Genomic DNA, 22,568 nt, shown 5'->3' with positions numbered 1-22,568 from the left:
AACCCTAGAACAAAACCTAGGTAATACCATTCAGGACATAGGCATGGGCAAGGACTTCAAGTCTAAAACACCAAAAGCAACGGCAGCAAAAGCCAAAATTGACAAATGGGATCTAATTAAACTAAAGAGCTTCTGCACAGCAAAAGAAACTACCATCAGAGTGAACAGGCAACCTACAGAATGGGAGAAAATTTTTGCAATCTACTCATCCGACAAGGGCTAATATCCAGAATCTACAAAGAACTCAAACAAATATACAAGAAAAAAACAAACAACCCATCAAAAAGTGGGCAAAGGATATGAACAGACATTTCTCAAAAGAAGACATTCATACAGCCAACAGACACATGAAAAAATGCTCATCATCACTTGCCATCAGAGAAATGCAAATCAAAACCACAATGAGATACCATCTCACACCAGTTAGAATGGCAATCATTAAAAAGTCAGGAAACAACAGGTGCTGGAGAGGATGTGGAGAAATAGGAACACTTTTACACTGTTGGTGGGATTGTAAACTAGTTCAACTATTATGGAAAACAGTATGGCGATTCCTCAAGGATCTAGAACTAGATGTACCATATGACCCAGCCATCCCACTACTGGGTATATACCCAAAGGATTATAAATCATGCTGCTATAAAGACACATGCACACGTATGTTTATTGTGGCACTATTCACAATAGCAAAGACTTGGAATCAACCCAAATGTCCATCTGTGACAGACTGGATTAAGAAAATGTGGCACATATACACCATGGAATACTATGCAGCCATAAAAAAGGATGAGTTTGCGTCCTTTGTAGGGACATGGATGCAGCTGGAAACCATCATTCTTAGCAAACTGTCACAAGAACAGAAAACCAAACACTGCATGTTCTCACTCATAGGTGGGAACTGAACAATGAGATCACTTGGACTCGGGAAGGGGAACATCACACACGGGGCCTATCATGGGGAGGGGGGAGGGGGGAGGGATTGCATTGGAGTTATACCTGATATAAATGATGAATTGATGGGTACTGACGAGTTGATGGGTGCAGCACACCAACATGGCATAAGTATACATATGTAACAAACCTGCACGTTATGCACATGTACCCTAGAACTTAAAGTATAATAAAAAAAAAAAAGAAAGAAAAATACCCTGTATTTGTATGGAAGATTAGGAATAGTATCTTGGGGGAATTTATAGCTGTCCTAAATTCTTTTCTTAAATCTTTTTAATGCATTTATTTTTATTGATAAATAAAATTTGTATCTCTTTATGGGGGGGGGGGGGAAAAAACAATGGTTGCCTCAGGTTATCACCTCGGATCTATTCTTCCTTAGAATACAACACAAACAATTTAGCACCTTGAGGCCCTAAGTTGAAACAGGGTCAGTTATCTACAAATGGACTCTTTCCTCCTATAAGATTAAAATTTACCGTTGAAACATTTCCTCCTTGAAATGACACAGAGAAGAACAAGATGTGGCCTCAACACTTACAAGTGGCTACTTTGACGTAATTCTTACTTGTATATGACACCTAAGTCAATCATGAAATTCTGAAATGCTGGGAAAAGGTAGAGTACTCTCAACAGTGTTTACTGAATTATCTATTCGGTGAACATCCATTCATTTTGAGACAGGGTCTCACTCTGTCACCTATGCTAGAGTGCAGTGGCATGACCTCAGCTTACTGCAACCTCCACCTCCCAGGCTCAATCAATCTTCCCACTTCAGCCTCCTGAGCAGCTGGGACCACAGGCATTTGCCACCATGTCCAGCTAATTTTTTTATTTTTGGTAGATATATAGTTTTGCCATGTTGCCCAGGCTGGTCTCCAACTCCTGGGTTCAAGTGATCCTTCCTCCATAGCCACCCAAAGCACTGGGATTACAAGTGTGAGCCACCAGGCCCGGCCTGAATATTTATTGACTCCCTCCTATGTGCCAAGTCTAATTTTCTCATTTTATTGATGTCTAATTCTCTCATTTTATTGATAAGCCTAGGATAGCATGCTTAGACCAGAAATCAAATTGTCGAGGCTTTTTGCACTCACCCCAAGCTGCTTCCATCCTGTGAAGTCATTATCCTTAAGACGAGCCCCAGAAAAGGTCAGATGCATCTGTGGGGTTGGGACTGCCTCTTTCATAAAGTAAAGCATAGCCACTAGAGCTGCCCCAAAAGCATTTGTTGAATGATTAACTACAAGAAGCAGAAGGAAAGACGCTGTAGCTGGAAACCTGAAGGGCCTGCAACCTTGCAGTTTGGCACGTTGATTTGGAACATGTTGACCCATTTGCAAAGCATGTGAACTGCCAGCTTTCAGTTTTTCTGAGACAGTGTTTCTCACTTTGGGATTTTAAGAGTTTTGGTGCCTGTAAGGTCTAAATCTTTGTTTTGAAATACTGTTATTTTTCTTTCCTACATGGTGAAAAAGAGTGAGTGTAGTGTTGGCATATTCCAAAGGCCATGCTCATGGAGGAAATTCCCATCATGCAAGGGTGCAGTGTGCCCCTCTTCAGGAGGAATCACCCCCATGTGGCACATGCAGACATACTGCAAGGAAGCTCAAGACAGGTTAGGTGTGTAAAGCAAGTTGCTGACCTCTTTTTCTCTTTCTGATCTTCTAGGGTCCTTCCTAACCTTCCCTCTGTGGTTTTTCTTATTTTTATCTTCTTTCATGGCTTTCACTGTGGCCACAGCATCCTGGACTATTTCTGAGGCGGGGGCTATGTGATTGCTCATTGACCAATCAGAGATGGCATCAGTGCTCCAATGAGAGTTGACAGGATTGGCGGGAAGCAAGAGAGAATTTGCTCCTGGAGTTGCATAATATAAAGAACTGGTTTCCACAGGTTGAAATTCATAATAATCCCACTCCAGGTCACTGGAGGTCATTCTTCAACTAATTCTCAGTCCTTACCATGCCATAAAGATCAGTATCTGTAGAATATGAAGTTAGGAGTAAATTCTTCATATCATTAGCATTCTCTGTTTCTACCCACCATCTAAGACAGGTAACTTCTGAGATTTTTTTTCAAATAACTGATCTCCTAGATTCTTTAAAGGACACACATCAAGAGTTTTCTTCCTTGAGTTCTTGCATGTATTTCAAGGCTGGCCATCAACAGCATGGTAAATACACAGAGAACAGGCATGGATCATATGCTGGTAAATACATTTCTTCAGAACTAGTGAAGGTCACTTCTACCTTCTCCACTCCCAACTGTTTCTTGTTGTTGTATTTTTGTTTTAATTTATCTGGGAGAAGCAATATATGCATTGTCTGTCTAGGACAAGGAAAAGATGCAAGAAAATAACTTCAATAAATAAAAGGGGGTCTTTCTGTCTAAAAGTAGATCTGGCTTTTCTTCTGCTGACACATCTCACTTTGGTTACCTAAAAAAATTCTTGCCTATTTCACTTCCTACCTTGCCTGGTATAAACAGCAGCAGTTCTAGGAAATTAGCAAGGGCTTTGCTGCATGAGAATACAGTGATACTTAGAGACCACGATGTGAGGCAGGGGTATCAAGTTGGAATGGGTTAGCATGCCTGACATTTTGGCCTTGCCACTGTGGCAAGCAAAGCCTTTAATTATGCAAAGAGAAGACCAAATGCATCCCAACATGTTTGCACCAGTAATAATTCAGTGCCCCACCTTTTCTATGGTCAAAATCTTTTCTCTCTCCTTGTATTTTTGCTCCTGTCATCTAAGGTATGATATAGTTGAGAATGTTATGATGACCATAGTGCAGGAAAATAAAAAAAGTATTATGACCCAAGGTAGAAATCAACAGCTTAAAGCTAAATCAGCATTTTTTGAAAATATCAACCTTGATGACCCAACAAGTTCCAGATATAACCAGAGATTTATGAAAGACACTGGATGGCCTTCTGCCCATGCATATTTAGTTATTTCTTTGCGAATACTGTTCTTACTGTGTGTTTGCCAAGTTTTATGACATTATACATAGACCCAAAGAAGACTAGAAGCACTTTAGTAAACCACACTGTAGCACAGCTGAAGGTCTGAAATTTGAATCACACTCTTATAACTACAGTTATTAAAGGTGAATTTGGAAGAGGTTATAAGTGCAAACACTCCAACATTCTGTGTTCCCCACAAAAGTTCTTATTTCTTAGCGTTCTACTACATGAATTAGTGTTGCAACCATTTCTAAAAATAGTTTTCAACTGTATTATCAAAGGGCCTTTTCCTAATAGCTGTTGGAGGACAATTTATATGGTCCTTTCTTAGAGAACCGCCTTCTCCAAAGACCCAAGAGGACAGCCACTCTACTATGTGACTCCATCCCAGCCACTGCTGACTCACTCAGGATTGGCCACTTGATGTCAGAGGAGCCAATCAGAGTCCATCTCTAGATAATCTGAATGAATAGACTCAGAGCTGAGTTGGCTGATGGCCAGGTCTCAATAATAGCATGGTGCCAGAGTAAACTCTTTTTGGAGGCCTCTTTTTTCTTAGATTCTATGAGATCTGTGTTTTCCCCTAACTCCCCATCTTGAATAGATCATTTTTCCATGTCATATTCACTGACCAAGAGAAATTAAGATGAGAAAAAAAATTAAAGTTTTAACTCCCATTTTTCCTCCAATAAATTTGGTCATTGACACACATTTCCAGCAGGTCTTGCCCATACTCACTGATGTGCGTGTGTGTGTCTCTTTATGCTGAGACAGGACACAGGCAAAAATCCCCTTTGAGGCATTTTGTACAATAGACAGGAAGTGATCACTTGAATAATAGACAGGAAGTGAACCATGATAGGAGAACCACCCCACACTCCCAAACTCTAACTTGCTACTGAGAATGGGCCTCAGAGCAGGTCTTCAAGAGGAAGTTCTCGCCACCACAGAGACCAAGATGCAGCTAAAACATGCTGGGAGAGCATCTACTACCCTCCCATCTCATAGCTTACACTTTGTGGATTTCTAGCCAGACAAGCTCCCCTGCCAACTCAACTCAATAGAATGATGGCTTCTACTCACATCATCCTGGACATCGAGGTCACAGCCAGCCTTCAGCAAGATCTGGACCACAGGAAGATGGCCCTTATTGGCAGCAAGATGCAGGGGAGTCCGGCCATGCTGTGAATGCAAAGCGAACAATGATTTCAGAACAAGTCATTAAAGCTACTCCCTCGGGAGACAGAGGGCCTAGAGCAAGGTTTGCATGGGGGTTTTTGGATGACCACTCCCTCCTGCCCCTTTGGATTGGCAGGAGATTCTTATGGGTTAACCAAAATTCAAGTTTGTCTCAGTTAATTAACATTGGCTATTGTCATTGTAATCAATGAACACGATATGCTCAAAATGTGAAGATTTCCTTTAGTGCATTATTTCTACTCTCTACTCATCAGACTATTAAGTAGCAAAATGAGGGGGTTTGTGCCTTCTCTTAATTTCTCACTGATGCTAATACTGAGGAATGATGAAGTGGCCATGATGAATCTGGGCAAGAGGCAGGAGAACAGCAAGACGTCATGGTCATCAGCCCCAGAAGAGTCCAGTTATTAACACCTGAAAATTAAAACTGTTGATTGAACTGATTAGGAAAGGTCCTTCCTCTTTTTTTTTTTTTTTTGAGACACGGTCTGACTCTTGCCCAGACTGCAGTGCGGTGACACCATCTTGGCTCACCACAACCTCTGCTTCCCAGGCTCAAGTGATTTTTCCTGCCTCAGCCTCCCAAGTAGCTGGAATTACAGGCACACGCCACTACCACCTAGCTAATTTTTGTATTTCGAGTAGACAGGGTTTCACCATGTTGGCCAGGCTGGTCTTGAACTCCTGACCTCAAATGATCCACCCGCCTTGGCCTACCAAAGTGCTGGGATTACACGCATGAGCCACCATGACTGGCCGGTTCTTCCTCTTTTTAAAAACAAATTCTACTGTGGGTGTGGTAGCTCACACCTGTAATCCCAGCATTTTGGGAGGCTGAAGTGGGAGGATCACTTGATGCCAGGAGTCTGAGATCAGCCTGGGCAACACAGTGAGACTCCATCTCTATAAAAAATTTTTCTTTTTTTAAAATTAGCTGGGCATAGTGGCATGTGCCTGTAGTCCTGGCTACCTAGGAGGCTGAGGTGGGAGGATCACCTGAGCCCAGGAGGTTGAGGCTGCAGTGAGTTGTGACTGTACCACTGCACTTCAGCCTGGGCAACAGAGCAAGACCTTGCCTTAAAAAACAAACAAAAACACTAAACTAAAATTATGAAGTATTTCAACCACTAAAAAATGTAAGTAATATTCTAAACTTCACATAGCCACCAACTATTTCAAGAAAAAAGATAAATCATTGATATTCTTTGTGAACAACTCCCAGGTCTCATTTCTCTTCCATTCCCAGAGGTAACCACTCTCTCAAATTTGGTATTCATCATTCCTTTGCTTTTCATTATATTTTTTACTACATGTTTGTAGCCAAAGACAATATATATAAACACTGTGCTGCTTGTTTCAAACCTTACATAAATAGGTTTTTTTTTTCTTTGAGACAGGGTCTCACTCTGCTGCTCAGGCTGGAGTGTAGTGGCATGATCATGGCTCACAGCAGCTTCAGCCTCTTGGCTCAAGTGATCCTCCCACCTCAGTGTCCCAAGTACCTGGGACCACAGGCATGCGTCACCATGCTCGGCCAATTTTTTCTTTTTGTAGAGATGGGGTTTCGCCATGTTGCTTAGGCTGGTCTTGAACTCCTGGGCTCAAGTGATCTGCCCACCTCAGCCTCCCGAAGTACTAAGATTGAAGTCATTAGCCACTGTGCTCAGCCTAATAGTTTTCAACTACACAATATAAATTGGCTTTTTTTTTTTGTCTAACCTTATATTTTTGAGATTTTTTTTCACGTTGTTCACGTAGTTCTGCTTCACTTATTAATTATTTATTCATCCTCCTCCTGATGGGCACCCAGGCTATTGCCAGGAGGTTGCAGAACACATTAGTATGTGCACCTGAGTAGGCTTCTTAGCCCTGTTGCTGGGCCATTAAGAAGACCATTCACTTCAACTGCCCTAAGCATGGCGGCTCCCAAGGTGCCACATCAAGGGTGACATCCAGAAGAAATAACACTTTTTTTTTTTTTTTTTTTTTTTTTTGTTGTTGTTGTTGAGACGGAGTCTCGCTCTGTCGCCCAGGCTGGAGTGCAGTGGCCGGATCTCAGCTCACTGCAAGCTCCGCCTCTCGGGTTTACGCCATTCTCCTGCCTCAGCCTCCCAAGTAGCTGGGACTACAGGCGCCCGCCATCTCGCCCGGCTAGTTTTTTTGTATTTTTTTTTTTAGTAGAGACGGGGTTTCACCGTGTTAGCCAGGATGGTCTCGATCTCCTGACCTCGTGATCCGCCCGTCTCGGCCTCCCAAAGTGCTGGGATTACAGGCTTGAGCCACCGCACCCGGCCAATAACACTTTTTGATGCGAATCAGCTTCTGTCTAGAGAACTGCCCTGCCAAACTCCTAATTCTTCCAATTCTAAAGCAAACATGTTTCCTTTGCTTTCCCCTACAAGTTTTAGTGTGAAGAAACATTCAAACATCATTGAACCATGGCCCCACCCATGCTGAAGCATACCCCTAAGGTCTTCCCAAAGGCCTTTATTGATACTCTAGCAGGATACACATTTATGATTTCAAGAAAGCACTAGTTTGCCACGGGTAATGAGCCATGAGCCATGGAGGAAAACAGAGATAACAAACAATAAGGGATCTTAATTTCTCCCCATGAAATGTGACCAAAGCACTAGAATGATTCAGGAAAGAGGTCAGAGCTTACTTTAATCACTCCCCAAAAAAGTGGGCTATAAAAAGCTTTCGTAGAAAGGCAGCATCTGAGATGAAGAGTGACCTTTCTCTGATGGTGACTGTGCTCAGCCGTGTGCTCCCCAACCTCAATTCTTCCAATGAAATCATAGCTGATCAGATAGAGTGGCATGACCAGGTTCCACTGGCTGGGCCTGGTCCTCAGCTCCATCTGTCACCACATATCCTTGTCAAGGACCTCCTGACATTGAGTAAAGTGCCCTTCACAAAGTTTCCTAAGACATTCTGAAACAAAGGGGAGTTCATCACATGAGGACAGAGAGGTGTGTGCTATGAGAGAGGTGACAGCATGGTGGGACACAAGTGCTTCTGGGCAGCTGGAAAATACAGACCAGCATGAAGGAGCCTGGGGAGGCTGGAAAGGGGCCAACAGACCCAGGAGTACTTTAAAAATTAAGATGGTGTCTTGCTTTGTTATCCAGGAGGCTGGAGTGCAGTGGCATGATCTTGGCTCACTGCAACTGCCGCCTTCTAGGTTCAAGCAATCCTCTCGCCTCAGTCTCCCAAGTGGCTGGGACTACAGGTGTGTGCCCCACACCCGGCTAATTTTTGTATTTTTAGTAGAGATGGGTTTCACCATGTTGGCCAGGCTGGTCTTGAACTCCTGACCTCAAGTGATCCTCCTGCCTCAGCCTCCCAAAGTGCTGGGATTACAGGTGTGAGCCACGTGCCTGGCAAGGGGTTCTTTTTTGTGTCTCAAGAGATCCTCCTGCCATGCTTGGGATCCCAGATGCCCGAGTACCTCCTGGTACTCTGACCATGGAATTCCCAGCTCCCAGAACCATGAGGAGAAAATGTCTGTTGTTTAACCTACTTACTCTATGTTACCTTGTTAGAGAAGCCCAAAAGGACAAAGGTTCAAAGATCACTTCTGGGAGGGCACTTTAGAAACTCTAAATTACAAGCAGGATAGGCCTAGACTGGAGACACCTTTTTAATCCAAAGTCAACGAAGAACCACCAGTGGAGACATGAAACGCCAGAGGCATCAGAGCTTAGTTTGAATCCCAGCTCTGACCAATAACACCTGTGTCATTTGGTGCTTAATCCCCTAAACTAAGCCTGTTTTCTCATCTGTAAAACAGGAATAACCTCCGCTGCCCACTCCACAGGCTTGAAATAAAGACGCGGTAACATCCACCATCCAGCATGGGTTTCCCTTCCCTCCAGCTGTCCTTAGCCCCCACCCCAGAGTATACCCCAACCGTTCCCTCTCCTCTTCGACACCCCACACCTTTGCCTTCGCAAAGACCAGTGAGATATTTCCAATGTCAAATGGATCTGGGTGAAGAGTTGGATCTCTTCCAACCAGAAGGGCTATGGCTGGAGGGTCCAGGTTCCCATCAGCCAGTCCTGGCCCACTTGTCCACTTCCATTTTTGAAATGTAAACTGTGGTTCCCAGTCTCTGTGTCTCTTCTTGGAAGGGCGTTCTTCACTGACAACACCGTTCTCCAAACTGTGACTTCCCTGATTCTCCAGCAATGCTCCTGGCCTCCCACAGCACTCAGGCTTCCTCAGCAAGGTGGGGTGACATCCTGAGAGCTTCAGGAGCTGAGCTACAACAATGGCACAGGAGTTTTTCTGAGGAGGGGCTGTGTTTCCTGCTCATGCTTGGCTCCTTTTCTGGCCTCTGGTTAAAGCACAGCAATAGCAAAGGCAGTAATAGGTTTCCTATAGAAGCTGAAGCTGTCTCCTTGGTCCCCGGGGCTTTCCTAGCACAAGACCTACCCTCTTAAACACACACCACCTGCCAAAGGAGAAAAGCAAGAAAGCAGCAGACATGTACTTGGTTTTCCAGAACATTCTGTAGTAAATAGCAACAAAAATAGAGCCCTTTGGAGAAGAGGTTGCCCCTATCCAGCACACAGGAACGCCCTCAGGCATGTCTGACTAATGGGAAAGGCTGGAACCCCTCTAAGGGTAAGGGAGCAAATAAAAATTGATCCTTAGAGGCAGCTTCGAATGACTTAGACTTAAGGATGCAACTGCTCTCATTTCCATTTCCGTGCCCCTAGGACTGGCCACTGGAAGAAATGGGAACAGGAAAAAAGGCCATGTATTATGAATGATAAGAAGTTTGGGCCAGGCAAGGTCGTTCACGCCTGTAATCCCAGCACTTTGGAAGGCCAAGGCGGGTGGACCACTTGAGCCCAGGAGTTCTATAGCCTGGGCAACATGGCAAAACCCCATCTCTACCAAAAATACAAAAATTAGCTGAGCATCGTTTTGTGCGCCTATAGTCCCAGCTACTCAGGAGGCTGAGGAGGGTGGATGGATTGAGCCCGGGAAATCAAGGCTGCAGTGAGCTGTGATTGCACCACTGCACTTCAGCCTGGGCGACAGAATAAGACCCTCTCTCTGGAAAAAAAAAAGGGAAGGATTTTTAAAGCATCAATTTGCCCTGAGTCCTACCCCAGTTATCCTGAGTCCTACCCCAGTTATCCTCAAAGATCAGTTCAGCTTAACTCAACCCAGGCCCTGGTGAGCCCAGCAAGACCAATAATCGAGCAGAGCAAGAGACAGCAGTGGCCAGAATTTATTGAACGCTTGGGTCCATTTATTGTGTAGAAGGCACTATGTTAAGAATTCTACACATGTTCGCTAATTCTATCCTCCCAATTATCCTATGAGGTGGACACTATTATCGAGCCCATTTTATAGATAAGGAAACTGAGGCATGGGAGATTCTGTCACTTGTTCTAAGTTATACAGCAGGTAAATGGAGTCTGGAGTCACCCCTTAAGCCATCTGAGCCCAGCTGCCTGCTTTCCCCACCACTCTGTGCGCTGCACTGGTTGTGTTGGGGGTGAGGGTAGGAGCAAAATTCTTCCCTGGCAGAGCAGGGGCTTCATGTCTCACCCCTAGGAAGCTTCCAAGTTCTTGGGTGTTTTACCTTAGCCCAGCCACTAACCTCTGGGGTTTGTTTAAAAATAACCTGATTTTTTTAGAATCTCAAGGACAATGAGAGATGTTTTCTATTTTCTCTGCATATGGCTCTCCTGGGGAGGTTGGTCTGTTGTCATCCCTCTCTATTGGTGCGTAAGCCTCTCCCTCGAGTCTCTGATCAACTCACTGTGGTGAGGCCCAGGCAGATTTTATACAACCTCCCCAGGTGACTCTAATGTGTGACCTGGTTGAGAACCACAGGATGGGATGAGGAGGGGCCAGGATAAACCCTCCCTGGACAGCTGCAGGCCCTTCGGCTAAACCTGCCCTTCAGCTAAACCTGCCCTTCAGGCCTGCTCCAGCAAGGGCTGAAAGAGATCAAATGAAGAGACTAAGAGGCAGAAATGAAGTCCACAGGCAAACAGCCCGGGCGGCGCCCTGAGCCTAGTTAAAGATCGACCCCGGACCTACCCGATTAAGGTTATCTATAGACTCCAGACATTGTAAGGACAAACGTTGTGAAAGTCTCTGTCCTGCTCTAATTACCAGTGTCTGCCACATATCTTAGTCCTGGGCCCAGTACACACAATCCTCTATTTTGTCCCAACTTCCTGAGCCCCATATGCCTGCCCGACACAAACACATGAAGAAAAACAACACCTGGGGAAGCTGCAATAAGGTTACAACCGTTTGTAAAAGCGCAGGAACCGATAAGAAGGCTGCTAAAAGCATAACTTCACATTAACATGTAAACCCATTGTAATGCTGTAGCCTAGAGAAATGCCTTGTTCCTCTGTAACCTGACAAGTCCTGTTTACCTCGAGCTATAAATAGCAAGCGCACGCATTGTTTGGGGCCCTCCTGTATGTTGTGGAACGGAGGGACCAAGTTCGAACTTGCATTAAAGATCCTTGCCGCTTGGCTTTGACTCTGGACTCTGGTGGTCTTTTTCGGGGAACAAACGGTCTGGGCATAACATTTGGGGGCTCTCCCGGGATTCCCCAAGCCCACCAGACCCCTGGTCAACGGATCTACTAGGATCGATCTGCTAATAGGTGAGCCGGCTCGTCTGTCTGTCTGTGTTCGTTCTGAATCAGCGGCTCTCTGAGGCTGCGGCTCGTCTGTTTGTCTGTCTGTGTCCGTTCTGAACCTGCGGATCTCTAAGTCCGCTCTGAGGCTGTTAGCCTGTCTGAATCCGCGGCTCTCTAAGTCCGCTCTGAATCTGTGACTCGCGAGGTCTGAAGCTGAAAGCTGGCATAAGTCCTGGCGGACGCGCTATAGGACAGCCAGTGGAGACGGTGGGAGACGTCCCCTGGCTCTCATCTGATTCTTGTCTGAATTTATTCTGACCCAGATTTCTGGTGCGCGCCTGCGACTGATGTAAACTTGTTGTTGATATTCCAGCAACTCACTTTTCCCTTGCAGGATCTGTTGCAGACGCCACTCCGGGCGCTACTGTTCAGGATGGGTAATACCCAGAGCACTCCCCTATCTCTCCTTACAAGTAATTTCAAGGATGTTAGGGCAAGGGGCCATGATCTTGGTATGGATATCAGGAAGGGAAAGCTAATTACTCTGTGCCGCTCCGAGTGGCCCGCCCTTAACGTAGGGTGGCCACCCGAAGGGACATTCTGTCTCCCTGTCATCACTAGGGTAAAGTCCAAGGTTTTCCAGCCTGGGCATGCTAATCACCCGGATCATATCCCATATATCCTCATATGGCAGGATATAGCTGGGAACCCGCCCCCTTGGCTGTCCCCTTTCCAATTAGCCTCTGAACCCTGTAAGGCACTGGTTGCTCGACCGCTAAAATCCAAGCAACCGACTGCCCCCCCCCCCATCCTGTTCTACCGGATAGCGAGGACCCACTGTCCACAGAACTCCCTCCGTACCTCTCCCGGCCGCAGGCCTCAGCCCCCGCCCAGGTTGAGCCGCGGGAGGGAGCAGGCTGACGGGAGGTGACCAGCGCACCCGGACCCACTACAAGGGAAAGTAACTCTGAAGGGCCGGCGTGGGTCCTCTGTAAGCTGAGCGCTGGTCCCATGGGCCCCGCTTTTCTTTCTCTATACTCTGTCTCTGGGTCTTATTTCTTTTCTAAAGTCTCTCGTTCCACCTAACGAGAAACACCCACAGGTGTGGAGGGGCACGCCACCCCTTCATCTGGTGCCCAACTTGGAAGCTTTTCTCTAAGGTGAAGGTATGCTGGAGCGTGGTCATTGAGGACAAGTCGACGAGAGACTCCCGAGTACGTCTACAGTCAGCCTTGCGGTAAGCTTGCGCGCTCGGAAGAACCTAGGGTAACAATGGAGCAAACTAAAAGTAAATATGCCTCATCGCAGCTTTATAAAAATTCTCTTAAAAAAGAGGGGGAGTTAAAGTGTCTAGCAAAAATCTAAATACGCTCTTTCAAACAATAGAACAGTTTTGTCCATGGTTTCTGGAACAGAGAACTTTAGATCTAAAAGATTGGGAAAAAATTGGCGAAGATTAAAACAAGCAAGTAGGGAAGGTAAAATCATCCCACTTACAGTATGGAATGATTGGGAGATTCTGGCAAAATCCTCACTTTCACCCTCTAAATTTTTACAATTTAAGATTTGGTGGATTGATGGGGCACAAGTGCAGGTCCGAAGAAATAGGACTGCCAATCCTCCAATTAACATAGAGGCAGATCAACTATTAGGAATAGGTCAAAATTGGAGCACTGTTGACCAACAAGCAATAATGCCAAATGAGGCCATTGAGCAAATCAGGGCTATCTGCCTTAGGACCTGGGAGAAAAATCCAAGACCCAGGAACCGCCTGCCCCTCCTTTCACTGTCAGGAAACGAGAGGAGGGGCCGGCCTCAGGCCCCGCAACAAACTGGGGCATTTAAAATTCAATGCTTTGTTCCTCAGCATTTTCAGGAACAACCCCCACTGTCACAAGTGTCTCAGGGAATAAGCCAGTTATCACAATATAGCAATTATCCCCCACCACAAGTGGTAGTGCAGCAGTAGATCTATGTACTTTACAAGCAGTCTCTCTGCTTCCAGGGGAGCCTCCACGAAAAGTCCCCACAGGGGTATACGGCCCATTGCCTGAGGGGACTGTAGGACTAATCTTAGGAAGATCAAGTTTAAACCTAAAAGGAGTTCAAATTCATACTGGTGTGGTTGATTCAGACTATGAAGGCGAAATTCAATTGGTTATTAGTTCCTCAATTCCTTTGAGTGCCAGTCCAGGAGACAGGATCACTCAATTATTACTCCTACCTTATATTAAAGTTGGAAACAGTGAAATAAAAAGAACAGGAGGGTTTGGAAGCACTGATCTGGCAGGAAAGGCTGCACATTGGGCAAGTCTGGTCTCTGAGAGCAGACCTGTGTGTAAGGCCATTATTCAAGGAAAACAGTTTGAAGGGTTGGTAGAGACAGGAGCAGATATCTCTGCCATTGCTTTAAATCAGTGGCCAAAAAAAATTGGCCTAAACAAAAGGCTGTTACAAGACTTATCGGCGTAGGCACAGCTTCAGAAGTGTATGAAAGTACAATGATTTTACATTGTTTAGGGCCAGATAATCAAGAAAGTACTGTTCAGCCAATGATTACTTCAATTCCTGTTCATCTATGGGGTCAAAATTTGTTACAACAATGGGGTGCAGAAATCATTATGCCTGCTCCATTATACAGCCCCATGAGTCAAAAAATCATGACTAAGATGGGATATATACCAGGAAAGGGATTATGAAATAATGAAAATGGCATTAAAGTCCCAATTGAGACTAAGAAAAATCAAAAAAGAAAAGGAATGGGGTATCCTTTTTAGGGGCGGCCACTGTAGAGCCTCCTAAACCCATTCCATTAACTTGGAAAACAGAAAAACTGGTATGGGTAAATCAGTGGCCGCTACCAAAGCAAAAACTGGAGGCTTTACACTTATTAGCAAAGAAACAATTAGAAAAGGGACACACTGAGCCTTCATTCTCACCCTGGAATTCTCCTGTATTTGTAATTCAGAAAAAAATCAGGCAAATGGCGTATGTTAATGGACTTAAGAGCCGTAAAGGCTGTAATTCTACCCGTGGAGCCTCTCCAACCTGGATTGCCCTCTCCGGCCATGATCCCAAAAGACTGGCTTTTAATTATAATTGGTCTAAAGGATTGCTTTTGTTTACCATTCCTCTGGCAGAGCAAGATTGTAAAAAATTTGCCTTTACTATACCAGCCATAAATAATAAAGAACCAGCTACCAGGTTTCAGTGAAAAGTTTTACCTCAGGGAATGCTTAATAGTCCAACTATTTGTCAAGCTTTTGTAGGTCAAGTCCTTCAACCAGTTAGAAACAAATTTTCAGATTGTTATATCATTCACTATATTGATGATATTTTATGTGCTACAGAAACAAGAGACAAATTAATTGACTGTTACACATTTCTGCAAGCAGAGGTTGCCAACACAGGACTAACAATAGCATTTAAAAAGATCCAAACCTCTGCTCCTTTTCATTATTTAAGGATGCAAATAGATAATAGATTCTTTAGCCCCACTCCAACTTTTGATTTTCGCCACTGCGTGTTCTCCAAAAGGCATCATTTTCGAAATACTGATCTTGTAGAGTGGTCATTCCTTCCTCACAGTACAATTAAAACTTTTACATTGTACTTGGATCAAATGGCTACATTAATTGGTCAGACAAGATTACAAATAATAAAATTGTGTGGTAATGACCCAGACAAAATAGTTGTTCCTTTAACCAAGGAACAAGTTAAACGAGCCTTTATCAATTCTGGTGCATGGCAAATTGGCCTTGCAGATTTTGTAAGAATTATTGATAATCATTACCCAAAAACAAAAATCTTCCAGTTTTTAAAATTGACTACTTGGATTTTACCTAAAATTACCAGACATAAACCTTTAGAAAATGCTCTGACAGTATTCACTGATGGTCCCAGCAATGAAAAAGTGACTTACAGAGGGCCAAAAGAGCGAGTAATCAAAACTCAATATCAATCTGCTCAAGAGCAGAGTTGGTTGCAGTCATTACAGTGTTAAAAGATTTTAATCAACCTGTTAATATTATATCAGATTCTGCAAATGTAGTACAGGCTACAAACGATGTTAAGGCAGCTCTAATTAAATATAGCATAGATAATCAGTTACACCAGCTGTTCACTTTGTTACAACAAAGATAGGACATGAGAAATAGGGAAGGTGATAACCTGGGGAAGAAGTTTTGCTTGTGCTTCACTAGGAGAAAATCAGCTTCCTGTTTGGATACCCACTAAACATTTGAAGTTCTACAATGAACCCATCGGAGATGCAAAGAAAAGCGCCTCCACGGAGACAGAAACACCGTAATCGAGCACCATTGACTCGCAGGATAAATCAAGTGGTGATATTAGAAGAACAGATAAAGTCACCACGCACCAGGAAGGCAGAGCTGCCGACCTGAGCACAGTTAAAGAAGCTGACACTGTTAGCTAGAAAAAGCCTAGCCAGCGCAAAGGTGACAGAAACCTCAGAAAAAAAAAAATGCTGCTGGCAGCTTTAATGGTTGTATCAATGGTGGTAAGTCTCCCCATGCCTGCAGGAGCAGCTGCAGCTAACTATACCTACTGGGCTTATGTGCCTTTCCCGCCCTTAATTCGGGCAGTCACAAGGATGGATAATCCTATTAAAATATATGTTAATAATAGTGTGTAGATACCTGGTCCCACAGATGATTGTTGCCCTGCCTAACCGGAAAAAAAGAATTGATGATAAATATTTCCATTAGGTATCGTTTCCAGTTACAGTGTGACTGGAATACTTCAGATTTTTGTATTACACCCCAAGTTTATAATGAGTCTAAACATCACTGGGACATGGCAAAACACCATCTACAGGGAAGAGGAAATTATCTCACTTTAGACATTTCTAAATTAGAACAACAAATTTTAAAGCCTCTCAAAGTCATTTAAATATTGTGCCTGGAACTGAGGCATTAGATCAAGTAAAAAAAAAAAAAAATTTTTTATGGATTAAAACCCCACAACTTAGATTAAGTCTATTGAGAACTCTACTGCAGTAAATTTTGGAATTATGTGTCTCTGTTTAATCGGTTTGTTTTTAGTGTGCTGGACCAGTCAAAGAATCCTATGCCACAATGGAGAGAACGAACGAGCCTTCATCGCCATGGCATGGACATTTTATTAGTTCTCCGAAATTAATACTTTTGTAATTTCTTAGGTCTGTCTTTACTTTAATACTTTTGTAATTTCCTATGTCTTTGCTTTAATCTCTTAGTCCCATCATCTTCTTTGTAAGCTGAGGAGGATATATGTTACCTCAGGACCCTGTGATGATTGAGTTAACTGCACAAATGGTTTGTAGAGCATGTGTGTTTGAACAATATGGAATCTGGGCATCTTGAAAAAAGAACAGGATAACAGTGATGTTCAGGGAACAAGGGAGGTAACCTTGAACTGGCCGCCGATGAGCCGGACGGAACAGAGCCATATTTCTTCTCTTTTTGAATGCAAATAGGAGAAATATCGCTGAATTCTTTTTCTCAGCAAGGAATATCCCTGAGAAAGAGAATGCGCTCTGAGGGTAGGCCTATAAACGACCCCCTTGGAGGCGTGCCGCCTTTTACAGTTGAAGCCGAAGGGATGAAATAAGCCCCGGCCTCCTGTAGTGCTCTCAGGCTTATTAGGATGAGGAAATTCCCACCTAATAGATTTTGGTCAGTCAGGTTGTCTGCTCTCAAACCCTATTTCCTGATAAAATGTTATCAATGACTATGTGTGCCCAAAATTTCATTAGCAATTTTAATGTTAACACCATCCTGTGCTCTCATCCTGCCCCACTTACTTTGTAATATTCTATTACTTTGTAAAGTTTGTAATCTCAGTGTCATGATGACAATGGTAAAATTCCTCTATGTTTCCCCTGTTAGCCCCCTTCCTTGGACCTCTGCTAAGTCTACTATTTCTGCTTACCGTAGGACCTTGTGTTATTAACAGAATTTTGCGGTTTGTCAGGAAAAGGTTTGACACCATACAGCACATGGTCCTCAGAGCCCAATACCAACCTGTAAACGCTGAAACAGAATCAGACTTATAAGACCCAAGATTGGCTCCAGAGGTACCTGAGAAAGGGGGGAATGAAAGAGATCAAATGAAGAGACTAAGAGGCAGAAATGAAGTCCACAGGCAAACAGCCCGGGCGGCGCCCTGAGCCTAGTTAAAGATCGACCCCGGACCTAACCGATTAAGGTTATCTATAGACTCCAGACATTGTAAGGACAAACGTTGTGAAAGTCTCTGTCCTGCTCTAATTACCAGTGTCTGCCACATATCTTAGTCCTGGGCCCAGTACACACAATCCTCTATTTTGTCCCAACTTCCTGAGCCCCATATGCCTGCCCGACACAAACACATGAAGAAAAACAACACCTGGGGAAGCTGCAATAAGGTTACAACCGTTTGTAAAAGCGCAGGAACCGATAAGAAGGCTGCTAAAAGCATAACTTCACATTAACATGTAAACCCATTGTAATGCTGTAGCCTAGAGAAATGCCTTGTTCCTCTGTAACCTGACAAGTCCTGTTTACCTCGAGCTATAAATAGCAAGCGCACGCATTGTTTGGGGCCCTCCTGTATGTTGTGGAACGGAGGGACCAAGTTCGAACTTGCATTAAAGATCCTTGCCGCTTGGCTTTGACTCTGGACTCTGGTGGTCTTTTTCGGGGAACAAACGGTCTGGGCATAACAGGGCCATACCTCTTTCACATTCTTGTTGATGCTCTCGTCAGCCTATTAATATAAAACACCTAAAATACTACCTTGCCGCAACCTACAGCTTCCCAGATCTTCAGAGTATATAAGCAATGTAATGACATTACTAAAAATATGGAAAAGAATATCCTCTATAATTCCACAACCCAATACAACTATTATCATTTTTATCCAGTCATTTTCAGTGCATCTCCAGGTGTGGTTGGAGGTTACGAACCACTGCCTTCAACCCTTTAAAGGTGCTGTTCCTCCAAGGGGCCCTGGTATCAGGCTGGGCCATCTGAGGCCAGCAGGGGTGAGGAGAAGAGGCAGTATCCACCCTGACTTCCTGCATCTCCCTCTGATCCAATCAGGAAGAGGCACAGACTCAGGGCCTGGCTTCCAGGGAACCGAATCAAAGGGTCTTGAGATGTTGCGAAGCAACAACCACAAAAATGTGTCCCCACTGTCAACACCACTGAGGCACTGGCCTGGGATGGTGATTTGTTCAGGCAGGCTGAGCCCTGTGGATCTAACTCCAGCATAACTGCTGCATGGGAACATCAGAGTGACTCCGATTCCAGCAGGCAAGCCATAAATTACATGGAACAAGTGATCACAATGATGCCCAGGATGAAACGGTCCCTGCTATTCACTCTGAAGAGACCAACTCCCACTTGGGAGTGGGAACCTTCCAGGAGGAGGATTCCCGTTAACATAATGATCTCCCACCAGTGAGGATGACAAGGGAGCCCAGCCAAAGGTAATCGGCTTAAAAGAAACCCTGAAAGGAAGTGGAGGTGTTTTCGTTCCCAGCAGGTGTCAGACTGGCGTTCAGCCTCCTTCCTGGACTCTCCCGGTAGACCAAGGCGTTATGTTAGAAATCCCTCCCTAGGAGGGGCCAGGACCCTTGGAGGGAGGCGAAACAGGGCCATTTGAGAACTACAACCTACAGAAACAAGCCAGTCAACTGCCCCTGCTACTGACTGCATGGGGCCTGGGAGCCCAGGGCCATGACCCTGGTCCATCATCACTCCAGCCAGGAGGCAGGTTGGGTCCCAGCTCCTCGCTCCTGCTTGAGTATCTTGGACCCTACTTAATAAAGGGCAGGACTTTCAGACCAATAGTACCTGTCACAGGAATGACAGGTCTAGTAGAGTAGGCCTGGACAAGGCCTGGCCCAACAGAATGCACCTGAAAAGTGAGAAGGAAAGGTGTGGTGCTTAGCCATTCCTGGAACACCATTTTTTTTTGAGACAGAGTCTCACTCTGTCTTACCCAGACTGGAGTGCAGTGGCACAATCTCAGCTCACTGTAGCCTCCACCTCCTGGGTTCAAGCGATTCTCCTGCCTTAGCTGGGAGGCAGCTGGGACTACAGGTGTGCACCACCACACCCAGCTAATTTTTATTTTTAGTTGAGATGGTGTTTCACCATGTTGGCCAGGCTAGTCTTGAACTCCTGACCTCAGGTGATCCACTCGCCTCGGCCTCCCCAAATGCTGGAATTACAGGTGTGAGCCACCGTGCTTGGTCTCAATGATATTCTTACGACCAGATACGACCAGAGTCAAAAGGAGACCTGGGGCAGAAGTCAAAGGAATAAAAGGGCAGAAACTCTGAAGGAAGGGAGTAGGGAAAGGTTGTATAAAGGAATTGAGACTCATTGGCTCAAACAATAAAACAATTTAACCATCTTAACTAGGGACTGTAACAAGGAGGGCAGCTGCATGATGTGACCCACACAAGAAGAAATGGTATAATGGGAAGAATGTAGGTTAAATTAGTGTAATCATTTCATAAAGCTTCTTTTCTTCAGGAGACCCATGAGAAACTGGATCAGGGTCATGCAGTCTTTTTTGAGTCAAGTCTTTTGAGTCAGTCTGCCTATATTATCTGTCGCATTAAGAGAGAAGTAGTAGGAGGCAAGAAAGTTGTAACACTACTAAAATAAGAGTGGCACATATTTTACAAATATAATGTTCAGAATGGGAAGAGTCTTTGACAGTTTCATTTGGCTGAAGAGGTGAAATGAATTCTCAATGTCTCCAATCTTATTTTTGGCAGAACTACAATAGCTGGAATTCTGGCCACTTGGCTCCTCGTTTAGATTTTAAATAGTGGAAGACCCCACCAACTTTTCTAAGTGTCGCAAGGGTCCTTTTTATTACAGATGGTGTTCCCTGAGAGCTTCAGCAGCCTGGAATGGTGTAAATTTGGGTCAGAAAAGTTCAAAGTCCTTCTCAGGCTTATGATTCAATGAAGACAGAGTTATGAAGACATTCAAGAAAACATGGAACACATTCGAGAAAACAACTGAAAAAGTACCATCGATCAAAGAAAATAAAACTTTACATTTAAAAACAATTTATAGTTTAAGAAGCTTTCAGAGTTTTCTTTCCTTGTTGCAAATATATTTTATCTACTTGTCTACTTACATGAGTGATACATCAAATCAGGATCCAAAACAATCTCAGATTGAAATAGGCCAATTTTAAAAAGACAAAATGTAATGGGGGCAGATGGTAATTCCTGCACTGGGGGCCAACAGTCCCATCACACAAGGATGGAAGTATTAGGATGGTCCTGTAAAATAATAATAATCATAAACGATATGGAGAGGTGATTTGAAATGTATATTGGTAGGAATCAGTTATTCCTAACAATTGGGTTTAATTGATAAGAGAATTCCTTTTTTGTTTCTTTTTTGAGACGAAATCTTGCTCTGTCACCAGGCTGGAGTACAGTGGCGTGATCCCAGCTCTCTGCAACCTCCACCTTCCGGGTTCAAGCGATTTTCCTGCCTCAGCCTCCCAAGTAGCTAGGACTACAGGCATGTGCCACCGTGCCCGGCTAATTTTTGTATTTTTAGTAGAGACGGGGTTTCACCATGTTGGCCAGGATGGTCTCAATCTCTTGACCTCGTGATCCGCCTGCCTCAGCCTCCCGAAGTGTTGGGATTACAGGAGTGAGCCACTGTGACTGGCCTTTTGTTTTGAGACGGAGTCTCACTCTGTCGCCCAGGCTGGAGTGCAGTGGCATGATCTCAACTCACTGCAACCTATGCCTCCTAGGTTCAAGAGATTCTTCTGCCTCAGCCTCCCAAGAAGCTGAGATTACGGGTGCCCGCCACCATGCCCGGCTAATTTTTTTGTATTTTTAGTAGAGACAGGGTTTCACCTGTTGGCCAGGCTGGTTTTGAACTCCCGACCTCAAGTAATCCACCCACCTCAGCCTCCCAAAGTGCTAGGACTTTAGGCATGAGCCACTGTGCCCAGACAAGAATTGTTTTGAGGTAACACAGTAATTGCTAGGGTTGGGCTGACTTCTAGAAAGATCCACCAGCAAGAAGGACCAAAATATTTCAGGCAACTAAATTGGCTATTAAGGATTCCATCAGCTTCTACAGTATACTTGTCCCTGAGTGGTTGAGTGGTAAGGCATCAGTTAATGGCCTACACACTCCTCACAGCTGGTGGCCCAGACTACATTTTTTTTCCCCCAAGACAGTCTTACTCTGTCACCCAGGCTAGAATGCAGTGGCACGATCTCAGCTCACTGCAACCTCCACCTCCCGGGTTCAAATGATTCTCCTGCCTCAGTCTCCCAAGTAGTTGGGATTACAGGCATGCGCCACCACGGCAAGCTAACTTTTGTATTCTTAGTAGAGATGGGGTTTCACCATGTTGGCCAGGCTGGTCTCGAACTCATGACCTTGTGATCTGCCCACCTCAGCCTCCCAAAGTGCTGGATTAGGTGTGAGCCGCTATGCCCGGCCAGACTACATTTTTCAATGGGTTGACACTGACAGAGCACAGCATGGTAGGCCAATGCACGATGAACTATGGTTGGATATAAGGACTGTTCTTGCTTCTCTTCTGGTTTCTAACAAAAACGAGAAAACAAGAATCACTGCCTTTTCAGCAACTGTTAATATAATCATGTGTTTTTCTCTTTTAATTTGTTGGTTTAATGAATTATGGAACCATCTTTGCATTCCTGGAATCCACCTGGTCACACTGTATTATTCTTCTCATAAATGCTGCATTCTATTAGGTAATGTTATAAAGAATTTTAAAAATCAATATTCATAATTGAGATTGGTATTTCTT

The 22,568-nt window shown here is 44.4% G+C and overlaps 1 protein-coding gene and 1 long non-coding RNA gene across 19 annotated transcripts in view; one reads left to right on the top strand and one right to left on the bottom strand.

Moving 5' to 3' along the window:
• Positions 1–22,568, bottom strand: part of ANKRD6 (ankyrin repeat domain 6) — a 221,244-nt gene that overhangs the window by 40,712 nt on the left and 157,964 nt on the right. For 10 of the 18 annotated variants that reach the window (XM_033234598.1, XM_033234612.1, XM_033234611.1 and 7 more), the window contains one exon: positions 5,005–5,103. In XM_033234598.1, coding sequence (XP_033090489.1) covers positions 5,005–5,103 — 99 coding nt within the window. Of the gene's footprint in view, positions 1–2,596; positions 2,936–5,004; positions 5,110–22,568 lie in introns of those variants that run through there. The other 8 variants (XM_033234597.1, XM_033234606.1, XM_033234605.1 and 5 more) reach the window with 3 other exon arrangements.
• Positions 1,878–16,848, top strand: LOC117097083. Its single transcript, XR_004442795.1, has 4 exons — positions 1,878–1,888; positions 4,011–4,021; positions 12,911–12,987; positions 16,814–16,848. It is a non-coding gene; the product is annotated as an uncharacterized LOC117097083 (long non-coding RNA).

The sequence above is a fragment of the Trachypithecus francoisi genome, unplaced genomic scaffold (assembly GCF_009764315.1).
Source record: "Trachypithecus francoisi isolate TF-2019V2 unplaced genomic scaffold, Tfra_2.0 Lachesis_group15, whole genome shotgun sequence".
Classification (NCBI taxonomy): domain Eukaryota; kingdom Metazoa; phylum Chordata; class Mammalia; order Primates; family Cercopithecidae; genus Trachypithecus; species Trachypithecus francoisi.
The sequence above is the reverse complement of the archived record's forward strand: the minus strand, read 5'-3'. Positions and strand labels throughout refer to the sequence as shown.